The 13,090-nt window shown below is 33.1% G+C and overlaps 1 protein-coding gene across 1 annotated transcript in view; it reads left to right on the forward strand.

Moving 5' to 3' along the window:
• LOC141507803 (sodium channel protein type 9 subunit alpha-like) overlaps positions 1–13,090 on the forward strand; it is a 142,359-nt gene that overhangs the window by 90,244 nt on the left and 39,025 nt on the right. Inside the window, exons 15-17 of the mRNA XM_074215794.1 lie at positions 2,030–2,227; positions 3,093–3,449; positions 9,450–9,920. Coding sequence (XP_074071895.1) covers positions 2,030–2,227; positions 3,093–3,449; positions 9,450–9,920 — 1,026 coding nt within the window. The remainder of the gene's footprint in view (positions 1–2,029; positions 2,228–3,092; positions 3,450–9,449; positions 9,921–13,090) is intronic.

Raw genomic sequence — 13,090 nt, forward strand, 5'->3', positions numbered from 1 at the left:
CTTTTACAAAGCAGTTCTTTTTTCATAATTTTCTTGCATTGTTCTCTTTTCTTTTCCAATTTTTCTATCCCTCTAATTTGATTTTTAAAAATCATCGTTTGTTCTTCTTTGTTTCTTTCTTTAGCTGTTCTAGGAAATCCTGTAGGACTTATGACCAGTCCGCATTTTTAAATTTGATGCTTTGTTTGGAGATGTTTTCTTGTCATTGTCTTCCACATTGTATCTCAAGTTTCTTTGTCATCAAAATAGCTTTTTATGGTGAGGTTGTTTTTTTGGTTGTTGGCTCCTTTTTTTCAGCCTACTTCTTGTCTTTGACCTCTGTGTTAGAGTTGAACTCAGGGTCCCCATCCCAAGCTTTGGGATTTTTTGACTTGCTATATTAGCTGCTAATTCTGGGGCCCAGAAGCTTCCAAGATGTGATCAGTACTCTCTTAGTCTGCACTCTGAACCTTAGAGTCTGCTGTTAGAGTCTTTGGTCTCTGTTATCAGAACTCTCCTCTTCGGAGATGAAATCCAAACGTATGCCCCTTGTTCCCTTTAGATCCCAAGAGCACCTTTCCATTCCATATTGGGCAATGAAATTGCCAAATGGTGCTGGGGCCTATACCTATGTTAATACAGGGGTCCCCTGGAATCTCTTTCTGTGCGGGTGTTTAATCCCCTTACTGTTTGTGGGTGGTGATAGTTCTTGATACTGCTATTGCATCTATATATACTACCTCCAAGGCCTACAGCTAGAGTTGATTTCTTCCCGTGCTCTTGAAACTTCCTCCATGTCAGTGCCACACAACAGTCCTTTTTGCCTCCTAAATTGTTATGGGCTGAAAAAAGTCTTACCCCACACTTTTGCTGATTATTGCATTTTATTATTCAATTTAATGTGCTATTTTAAAGTTGTTCAGAGGGGAATAATGGGAGAGTTCACATATAATGTTCCCTTTAATCACTCATCTTGGCTCCTGACTTTCTAGACTTTTCTAGACTTTCTATTTTAAATGACAACACTCACTCTTGTAGTTCTGCTTTTATTTTCAGCCAGAATGACTTTTCAAAACCTATCATCCCATATCAGATCATTCAAGAAAATTTAGGAATCATGTGTTATAATCAATTCTTCTAAAACAATAATTGATGACAATAAATTATATTTGTTATAGTTTACAATTTGTTTTCATATATGCCAATCATATTTGATCTGTGTAAGATCCCTATGAAGCAAGTTGGACTTAGATTATATTATTCTCCATTTTATTGGAAGAGAAATGAAAGCTCAACTAGACTATGATTCATCTAGGGTTATATTGTATGTGAAAAAAATGAAACCTTTTACCAAATCCTTTTGACTCATTCTTAGTAAGAAATAGATAATATATTAAAGAACTCTCCTTGCATTTTTTGTATTGTTCAGTCATTTTTCAGTTGTAATATATTCTTTATTACCTCATTTGGAGTATTTTGCTATTCCCTTCTCATTTTACAGATACAGAACTGAGACAAATACAGTTAATTTTTTAAAGTTTTTTTTTTTTTAACAAGGCAATGGGGTTAATTGGCTTGCCCAAGGTCACACAGCTAGGTAATTATTAAGTGTCTGAGGTCAGATTTGAACTGAGGTACTCTTGACTCCAGGGCCAGTGTTCTATCCACTACACCACCTAGCTACCCCGCTCCCCACACACACAGTTAAGTTTTTTTTAATAAATAGATATAGCTCAATTGCTTTTTTAGCTCTATGTATACACATGTATGTATATTTACAATAAGAAACTTGATAGTACAGTGGACATAGTGCCAGACCTGAAGTGAGAAAATTCAAATCTGACCTCAGGTACTCACTTGCTATGTTGTCCTGAATAAGTAACTGAAGTCTATTTTCTTCAGTTTTCTTATTTGTCAAATGAACCGGAGAAGCAAATAGTAAACCACTCCAATATCTTTACCAAGAAAAAGAGTTAGACGTGACTAAAACAACTGAACAACAACAAAATATATTTGCAGGTCTTTTATTCTAAATTATTTTTTTATTTAGGTATTTGCTGGAATTTATGTATTGGAAATGATTTTGAAAATTATTGCATTGCATCCATATAATTATTTTCAAGAAAAATGGAACATATTTGATAGTTTTATTGGAACCCTTGCTTTAGGGGAACTTGGGGTTTATTCCTTTTGGATGCCAGATGCATTATATATTTCTCTCTTACAATTTTTCATCTTACTCAGAGGGGTAAGTATCCATGAAATAGTTTTCTAATCTATATGTACAAAACATTGAGAAACTTTTGTCATTTTTAGTGCTATTTGGGGTATCCATAGATCATGAACATAGGAATAAGAAATGGGGAAAATTCACTTGTTGTCCAAAAACAATGCTCAAAGTAAACCAAAGATCTGGAATGAAATTTACCATCTAAAGTGGATGGATATATAGAAATTAAAACAAACTACTATATAAGTCATAACTATCTAATAAGCAATGTGAGTCACTATTTTAACACTGAATTCCTGAAGATGCCTAAAATTATGATCCTAAATCCTTGAGGATTTATGAAAAGATATGAACTAAAGTCATATAAGATAAGAAGTCTTGAATGATTTATACAAAGCAAGGGAAAATTCACAATGAATCCTCAAAAAGGATGTTAAGAAAGTATATAAGATAAAGTACTATATAACTTTCTATTCATGGAAATCTTTAATAAACTTTTTAGTTCCAAAATTTATGTTTAATAAAAAGTAATTCTCCTATGACCTTGCTTTTCTCCCTATGTTTGAGTTCTCATAACTGATATAATAATAATTTCAGTTTAAATTAAATCATACAAATAACTAAGAGAAATGAAAGCTAGCTATCTTTAAGCAAATAGCAAGCAACAGAAAGATGGAGATTCACTTTTTTAAAAAAATGACCACTGTAAAAAACTAATTTCATGGAGGTTTTATTCATTAGACTAAGATCTTAGTTTTTAACTAAGTTTTAACATTTTCATAAATAGCTGTTCTAAGGACCGTTGCCTATCAACTATTATACTATAATAGTCTGAAGTATTTTTTAACTGTCTGAAAATGTATTTTTTCCTCTTTATTTTTAGCTCCGTGTTTTCAAGTTGACAAAATATTGGCCAATGATGAAAATGATGATCAAAATCCTTGGGTACTCTGTGAAGAGTCTTAGAAGTCTGACACTGGTGTTGGTCTTCACCATTTTTCTTTTTACAGTGGTTGGCCTACATTTCTTTGGTCAAAGTGACCAAGTCTATCCCTGCAAGATTGATGTTGACTGTTCACTACCAAATTGGCATATGCATAATTTCTTCCAGTCTTTTCTTATTGTGTTCCGAGCACTGTGTGGAGAATGGATAGAGACCATGTGGGACTGTATGGAAGTGGCAGGACAATCCATGTGCTTTGTTTTTTACATGGGTATTATTATCATTGGAAACCTCCTAGTAAGTATTCAAAAGTCTTACTCATTCAGAATATAATAATTATCTAAAACTAATTGCAATAAAATAGTGTAAATGAAATTTAGATGAACCTATAGGTATGATCTCAATTTTGAGAAATAATTATTATTTTTAGTTCTAGTATTGAAGTCACACTTAATTCAACAAACTTTCATTAAATACTGACACTATAGGTAAAATGCTGTTCTAAACACTGAGAAAATGAAGTCAACAGTTTTGCCCTCAAGAAGTTTATATCCACTGAGAAGGCTACACCCTGCAATCATTAAAAACAACATAGTTAGAAGAAAAGGTGAATACTAACCACTAGAGAGATCATAAAAGCCTTCTTGAGTTAGCACCTCACCTGAGCTCAAAAATTAGCAATTCAGAGGGAAAGATAAAGAGGGAGAACACATTCTCATGATAAGGAATAGACTGTGCAAAAAAAGTAGATTTAAGAGATGAACTGTCTAGTTAAAAGAGCAGACAATGGGATAGACTGACTGAAACAAAGAAAAAGAAATCTGATGAGCAGTTATGAACCAGATCATAGAGTCTTTAAAATATCAACCTAGTTGTATTTTACCCTAGAAGCAATGGAGAACAAATGAGTATTTTCCAATATGGGAGTGACCTGTCTCAGAGTGATTTGGGCAGCATTATGATGGGTTAAACCCCTAACCCAGGATTGTGATTCTGTGAAGGGAGAAATATGGTGAAGCTATCAGAGAATTTTAGGGAATATCATATTATACCTGGTAACTCATTAGATTTGGAAAGTGAGGGAAGCTAAAGAGTCAAGAGTAACATGATTGAATAAAAAGGTGGTAGTCTTCTCAAAAGAAATAATGTAGAATGGATGAGAATTAACTTTATCAGGAAAGATAATGAGGTTCTTTTTCATGTTTAATTTGAGATACCTGTAGGGGTAGAGGTACCTAGAAGACAATTGGTGATACAAGACTGATTTGACAATTGAGCCTACAGAAATTATAACTAAGAAAGAGAATGTTAAGAAAAGAAGAGAAAAGAATCCAGGACAAAACTTTGAATGGTACTCATACTAAATTAATGGAAAATGGTTGATAATCCATCAGAGAAGAGCTAGATAATTGGAATAGTAGGAGAACCAGGAATTAATTGGCAGTTTTATGGGAGCCATGAAGTGAATAAGTATCTAGGAAGATAGGAACAGAGGAAGTAATTACAGTGATAAGACTTAAAGAGAAACCAATAATCAGTACTGGGAAGGGTGAGGGAAATGCTATTAAATTTAATAGATAAAATATCACTCATAGTAATCAAAAGAAGGTCTTAAAAATCTAGATTGGAATAAATTTTCAAGTGAGTAAGAATTAAACAAACTGAGACAGTGAGTACTAGTACCTTTTTCTGGGAGTTTGAATATAAAAGACTAAAGAGATTGAAAATGTCTGGAACTTAATAAGATCAAACAATGGATTTTAAAATTAATTTTATTTATTTATTTTGTTTTTAAATGACTTAATTTCTCCTTGTATTCTGCATCTTCATTCCAACTCCACCTCAAAACTCATTCCATATAACGGAGAATTTTTTTTTAAGTAAATGAAAAAGGGGGGGGAATCAGCAAAAGTCAGTCATTACACACTGAAAGGATCTTAAAATAAATGCAATATGTGATTACACACATACACACACACAAACACAGACATACACACATTCACACACACACACACACACACACACACACACACACACACACACACCTATGAAGGATTGGGATGAGGGGGACCCTGTGTCCTCCCAAATTTTTTTCTCTAGGGGCATGATATTTCTCTAGCATTCAGTTTTGGTAGTGTTTATTCTTTCCATTTACATTGTTTTAGTCATTGTATATGTTGTTTTTCTTGCCTCTGCTTACTTCACTCTTTGTCAGGTCATGTAAGTCTTTCAATAAAAATAGATTTCAACATTGATCAAGGGAAAGAATCAGAAGATTAGAGATCAAAAAGGGGGCAGTGGGAGACAGACCACTAGAGAGGAAAAAAAAGTTAAATAAATAGGGAAAGGAATGGAAAGAGGTAGGAAGACAGGGAGAGGAAGAGAAAGACTTTGCAAAATGAGTAGAACCAAAAGAATATTATATGTGACTACAAAAAGTGTAATGAAAAGATCACTTAGGGAGTCAAAATTTGAATGTTTTTCCTGGTGTTTTATTTCATTTTAGATAGTTTGTTTTTCTAATTATATGCAAAAATAATTTATTTGAAATTTTGAGTTCCAAATTCTCTCTCTCTCTCTCTCTCTCTCATTTACCCCTTTCCTAAGATGGTAAGAAATATGATATAGATTAAATATATGTAATCATGTAAAACATATTTCCATATTAGTCATGTTGTAAAAGAAGAAACAGGTCAAAACAAACAAAAAAAAAATCCTGAGCATTTTTTAAAGGTTAAGGAAAGTCTCAGATAAGAAATCATGTCTACTTCTTCCAGGAAGAGTTGCAAATGTGGCAATGGCGATGGGAAAGAACTGTTTTATACACTACAGCTACAGTCATAGTTCAAGTATTTTTTTCTTTGCTATAAAGGAGGATTTCATGTAAAGTGAAAAGTTCATATAATTATGATAAAAAGAAAAAGGCAATAACAAAATTTATTTAAAAATAGACATTGCAAAGTACTCTTTACAAGAAGACTATCTTTCCCTCTGAGACAAGAGAAAAGTAAGCGATGAAGAGATGATGTAGGTTAGAATTTTCTTTAAGTTCACTATCCCAACTTGCACTTTCAGCACAAAGAAAGGCTGCAAGTCTCTCTCAAAGTGTACTACAATACTGCTATCATACTCAAATAGAAACTGGGGCCATTAAATGGTAACCCTGCCACATATTATCTTAGAGAAAACATAATAATATTATTTGTGTTTAATTGAATTTTAATTTATTAAACATTATCCTGTGATGTTTCTGTATGCATTCAGGAGTGTTCTGGGCCACATGCAACCCTACCATGCATTTGACAGCTCTGTACTAGAAAAAATCCTAAGCAAAATTTTGTCTTCTAAAACTGACTTTTAGGGTAGACCTCATTAACAATAAGCATCAGTTGAACCATTAGTTTTTTAGAAAATAAATTCCTGAAAAGATCTGGGGGGGAAAAACAACAGTTATAATTATCCATCTATTCCAAGGAACACATTTGCCTTTTGCATATACACATTATATGCACATACTTCAGAGTACAATGATAGTGAACAACAGGGGTAGAAAATAAATGTATCAAAGGGGTACCTCCTGACAACCTGCACTGGAAGTCCATCTCTCCCTTTTGCAGACTTGTTGTCTGAGGTTCAATATTTGTTGATCTCTGTTGAGTTCCAAGAGTTTATGCTTTTCCAGAATCTATACTTCACATTTCTCTTTGTTACCAGGGTTCACAATAGTCACTTGAGATTCAAGTGACTATTTTCCCACAATTTTATGCAAGTACTGTGTTTCCTCTGTCATCAGCCACTACTATTCTAAGTGACCACTGCTATCATCTTTAGTCACTGGTGGAAACTCTGGTGGGATCTTTCAATTTCTAGAATCCACATTCTTCTTTCAGATTATTCACTAACCTGAGATAAGGTAGGAATAAACAAAAGAATTAGAGGCACCATGCCCTTACACAAGCATTGCAGCACAGTAAGATAAAGAGTAATTCTTCATATCTTCATCCAACAGCTCAAAGCAACCCTTGCCTCACTCACCATCAAGAAGGAACACACTGAAAGAGCAAGAAATCATCCCTCTTATATACAAATTCAGTTGAGTCATTAATTCTTCTGCCTCGACAGTCAATTAGGAGATTTTTTTTTATAATCACATACTACCAGTCCCTAACTCATGCATGGCTGGAAACAGGCTTCCAAAATTCCATGTTGGAAATTAGATTAGGAAGTAAATATCTGTACATATTCTCAATTACTTATTAGGAAGGTCATGTTCATGGTTCAGTTGTGCTATTGCATAAAGATGTTTTTTAAAAAAGGAAGAAAAGGGAGGTAAATGTAGATGACTTTATTTTTCTAATTAAAGTAGGAAGTATAGTCATTCAAGATTAAGGGAATAGAAATAATACAGGAGTCTTACAAAGAAAAAGATCAATTCAAGTAACTGATTTGGAGGAGTGTGATATTCATTTACAAGGATAAAACTCAAATGACACTATGCATGATATTATTTGTCAGAAATGTTCAGTAGCTCACAAGTAGAAGGTTAGAAGGAAGTAACGAGGGAGCAGCTAGGTGGCACAGTGTATAGAGCACCAATCCTAGTGTCAGGAGGACCTGAGTTCAAATTTGACCTCAGACACTTAATAAGTGCCTAGCTGTTTGACCTTGGGCAAGTCACTAAAACCCCATTGCCTTAAATAAATAAAAAATAGAAGGAAATAATACAGGTGATGTAGAGTGTGCATTTGGTAAGATTTGGTAAGAAGTAATGAAATAAAGGTCAAGTGATTCAAAGTTAGATGTTATTCTATAGTTGGCAAATGGAGTCAAGACTGCAATGGAAAGAAATTGAGATTAGAGCAAGGATGATAGGTTGGGAGCACATCTGGAAATAGAGACAAGGGAGGTAAAACTTATTGAAGAATAGATTTAGGTAATTAGGGAGAGAGAGAGAGAGAGAGAGAGAGAGAGAGAGAGAGAGAGAGAGAGAGAGAGAGAGAGAGAGAGAGAGAGAACAGAAGACTACAATCAAAGAGGAACTTGAAATTCAAATTTTCAGAGTATAATGGAGTAAAGTGAATAAATAGTTGAGTATATATGGAGGGTAATGGAAATAGATTTGAGATGTCACCATACAAAAAGGTAACTATACTTGGAATAAAAATGAAAATCGTGGTTGATGAGTAGGTTGATAAACTGGTACACTACAGAAAGGTAGAAGGAATCATTTTGGTTATAATTAACCTATTTTCTTGATGTTTCTTGCCTTTCCTGAGCTACCTCAGTAGATTTTAAGATGGAGGATGAGGACATTTATTCGTTTGCTTATATGGTCTTATTTTCTCCATAGTGTTTAGTAAACACTTTTTGGATTAGAAATGATGATGAGAAATTGAAAGATATAATGGTATTTCCAGAGAATAAAATTGAATTTGGAGAGCTGAAGAAGATAAAACTGTAATAAAAAAAAGGAGGAGAAGGGAGATTGGTGTAATAGGGGAAGTTGTGGGGTTTTTGTCAGTAGATAATGACTTGAATCTTAAGAGTTAGCAGAGGAAGTTAAAGGTAGCTAGTTTTAGAATACAGAAATAACGAATTTAACTAGGGCTCACTTAACTGATATCACCTAGGGTGATATCACATAATCCCTCTCTCTCTCTCTCTCATCTCTATATATTTCATTTCCTTTCTGTTTCTCTTCCTCCAGAAATTATATATGCCAACAAGATAATATTAATAATAAAGATAACAAAATTATAATCATATATTAAGGTTTGCAAACCATTTACATATGTTCAAATTTGATTTTCATGAGAATCTTATGAGAGAGGTGCTTATTATCTGCACAAGGAAGCTGAGATTGAGGAAGGGTAAATGGTTTATCCAACATTATACAGCTAGGAAGTATCTGAGTCAGCATTTGAACTCAGTTATTCCTGATTTCATTGTGCCATCTACCTTCCCCTAGATAAGACAGATATAGGTAAGCGTATGGATTTGGTTCAGTATCAAGCCCAATATCTAAGGCCTTGGTCATATTCAAGGTCAAGGTCAATGACTCTGCTAATTATGATAATATCCCATTGGTGTTCAGGACACTTCCACACTAAACTTGCCATAGAAGTTGCTAGGAAGTCCACTCTCTTGCCAAGGCAAAATAGTTTCAACCTCTGTTCACTAATAATGAAATTCTTATTACAATTATTCTTTGACCCAGTGTTCATTTTTAAAACGTTGATGTCGACTCCAAAATAAAAAGTCCATTTTTATCTTTTCTTATTTTCTTTCCCCATTTAGGTACTTATCCTATTTGTGGCTTTGTTGAGCTCCTTTATTTCAGAGAACTCTGCAATAAGTAGTGTGAAAGCTGATTCACAAAATCTTCATCTTGCAATGGAAAGGATTAAAAAAGGAATCCATTATGTGAAACAAACTTTATTTGACCTCATTTCAGGAGGTTTTACTAAGAAGCAAACCATTTCAAAAGAGACCAAAAGTGTGGAAAATCTAAGTATGGAGAAAAGAAATGATACATCTTGTGAGTCAGTTAATAAAATAAGCAATGATCAAGATTTCCAGAATGAAAAAGAGGGAACCAGTGCCTCTGACAACAACACTGAAAAATACATGAGGGACAATGGTTCTCAGTCATCTATTCAGAAACCTAGTCTCCCAATGCCAGCACCAATTGCTCTTGGAGAATTTGAATCTGAAAATGCAAACACCAAAGCATTTAGCAGTGAATTTGATGTTGATAGCAGTAATGAGGTAAGATATTTTATATTCTTTCTTGTGATATTATTGTACCACTTGAGAGAGAAGCAATGGGATAGTTTGGTGGTTCCCAAATGAGACTTCCTCTTCAGTGTCAGAAAATTTCATGGAATCCCATTCCATCTGATAATACTTGTATTATACAATTAATATCTATTGAAGACAAATATTATAACATATTAGAACACATTAATAATACTTTAAATAGATTGATATTTTATTAATAATTTGTTAACAATCTTTTCCTTACCCATTTTATGCAAAGGACAACCACATTGTACTGCTCTAGGGTGACATACTTTCTGACTTCCACACTAATTTTTCTTCCAATAACTTTGTTCATCCTTCAAAATATGCTGATTGAGTTGTTCCATTTATTTTTAGTTTATTCTTATTCACTAAATAAAAAAACAATAAAATCTCTTGGTGTCCATATTCAGAGCATGATGGAAACAAGTTAATATTATCCTAATTCAAAATGTACTGTATGCCTTTACTTCATAGTTTCTTTTCCCAGGTCCTACAGGATGACAAATATTACTGTATTCTTCATAGCTTTGAGAAAAGGAGCAAAAGTTCTCATTTACTACAAATGAACATCTGAATATAACCAAAATCCTAGAAATGCAAGCTCATAAAAATGTATACTAAGCAACTTCAAAGATTAAACATTAATTCAACTCCTATCCCAAATATGAATTCTGTCTTAGGTAGAATAATCATGGTATGCATATCATTGAAAACTCCAATCTATTTTGAAATTAGCAGAACTTTCCACATGGAAATCCAAAATACTTGTTAAAAAATGGACTCTGAAACTTAAGGAAATATCATCCAGAAACTGAGCACAAGATGACATGGGCTAAGATATGTGCCTGAAATTGTTTTTAATAGAATGAAAATACTGATTTTTAATAGAATGAGAATATTGTATTGAGCTAAGTTTTTGCTGTCCTCTTAGCCCCTTGAACTAACTTCTCCTTTTAAAACTTAAAATATGGAATTTTCACTTTTAATTTTTAGAATTTCATTGTAAATGTAAGATTGTGTACCTTATGTTTCTGTCCATCATATTTCTAAACTATAAGATGATATTATCATTCTCAGGATTTAGTCACTTTCAGTTCACCAACCAGGTTCTGCCTGTTGGTAAGTTTTACATCCAATGAAATATACTACTTTTGATAATAATAATAATAATAATAATAATAATAATGATTTATATTTATGTACTGAGTTAAGATTTGCAAAGTATCTTATAAATAATATCTCATTTTATTCTCATAATAACCTAGGAGATTTGTACTATACAGTTAGTGTGGGGCTAAATTCAAACATATTTCCCTCACTTTAGTTCTTTCACTTTCTCTACTTTACCACAAAGAGAGAAAACTATTAAGAAAGCTTCTTTTTAAATGACCTCCTTTAGAAAAATATGAGATTTCCAGCAAATTGCCTAGTAGTTCAAGCTCTCTTTTATGACACTCTCTTGCCTATGTGACATTGTCATATTACATGTATATATATATATGTATATGTGTATATATATATGTATATCTATATGTATATGTATATATATATATATATATAGAGAGAGAGAGAGACAGAGAGTAAGAGTGAGAGCAAGAGAGAGGGGGAGAGAGAGAGAGATGGATAGATAGAGTTGTTAGTTACTCTAAAAATGTATTCACAAAAGGATAGCTTTTTCACAATTGTTCCTCTGTTTTAAACACCCAAATGTGGTCTAAAAACAATTAAAATTGACAGTATGAAAAGGAAATTTCTAAATTTTAGGGGGGGAGAATGATCTGAGGCTAAAAATGGAACATGATTAAAGAAGGTAGGAGACTTAAAAAAAACTTTATTTAGTTCAATCTTTTTTCTATAAGAAATAAGTGTTCTCCATTATACACCCTAACAGCAACATGGGGGTGATGATCAACCTTAATGGACTTGCTTATTCCATCAGTGCAATAATCAGGAAAAATTTTAAGGTATCTGCAACTGAGGAATACCATCTGTATACAGAGAAAGAACTGTGGAGTTAAAACAAAGACCAAAGATTACAATCTTCAAAAAAAAGTTGTCCTATGTACTATATAGTTTTTCTATCTCCAGTGATTTATTTTTTCCTCAAGGATATGATTTCTCTCACAACACATTCAATTTTGATCAATGTATAACATGAAAACAAGGTAAAAATTATCAGGCTGCCTTCTGTGGCATGCTGGGGGGGGAGGAAAGGGATGATGGGGGAAATTTTTTCAATTCAAAAACCTTACAAAAATGATAAGTAGAAACTACTATTGTATATAATTGGGAAACAAACAAAATATTAAAAAAACCAAAAAAATGTGTTCTCATCAACTTTGTTAATAATTCTCTTTCCATTCACTTTCTTTAGTACTACTCCATTTAATATAACAAATACTTCTTAAGTACCAACCATGTTCAGGACACTTTGCTAGTGAACAGCATTGCTATCTCTCTCCTTCAGAGTCTTATAGTCTCAAGAGAAAATTGTGACATATAACTCTAATACAAATTAAGAAATGATATAGTGAAAAATATGTCAAAAAGGAGGGTACTGAGATATTCAAAGACTGGGATAGCTTCTTAATGAGCAAAATTTTTGAAGGTCTTAATGGAAGAATTGATGCATGTATTGGTCCCTTCAAAGAGAGAAAGAAATCAATAGGCAGATAAAGAAGTAAGTCAGTCTTTCCATCCACGGAAGATAGTACTATCAAAGAGCCTATGAGAAAAGAGAACAAGATTATAGAAGCTAGAAGAACACTCACTATAGAAAACTTCTTTACAGGTGATGATAACAACAATGCCATGTCAGAAGAAGAAATGAGAGAAAAATCCCTCACAGAGGAAGTCTCAAAAGAGTTTATGAATTGTATTAAAATCCAAAAACTCAACAAAGAACTTTAAAAAGAATTTAAAAACCAAAGAAGAGAGGAAAAGGAAAAATGGAAAAACGAAATGAGAGTCAGGCAGTAAAATTATGAAAAATTGACCAGAGTATTCAATAACTTTTAAAAGGAAATACAAGGGGCAGCTAGGTGGTGCAGTGGATAGAGCACTGGCCCTGGAGTTAGGAGTAACTGAGTTCAAATCCAGCCTCAGACACTTAATAATAACCTGTGTGGCCTTGG

The sequence above is a fragment of the Macrotis lagotis genome, chromosome 1 (genome assembly GCF_037893015.1).
Source record: "Macrotis lagotis isolate mMagLag1 chromosome 1, bilby.v1.9.chrom.fasta, whole genome shotgun sequence".
In the NCBI taxonomy this organism is placed as follows: Eukaryota; Metazoa; Chordata; class Mammalia; order Peramelemorphia; family Peramelidae; genus Macrotis; species Macrotis lagotis.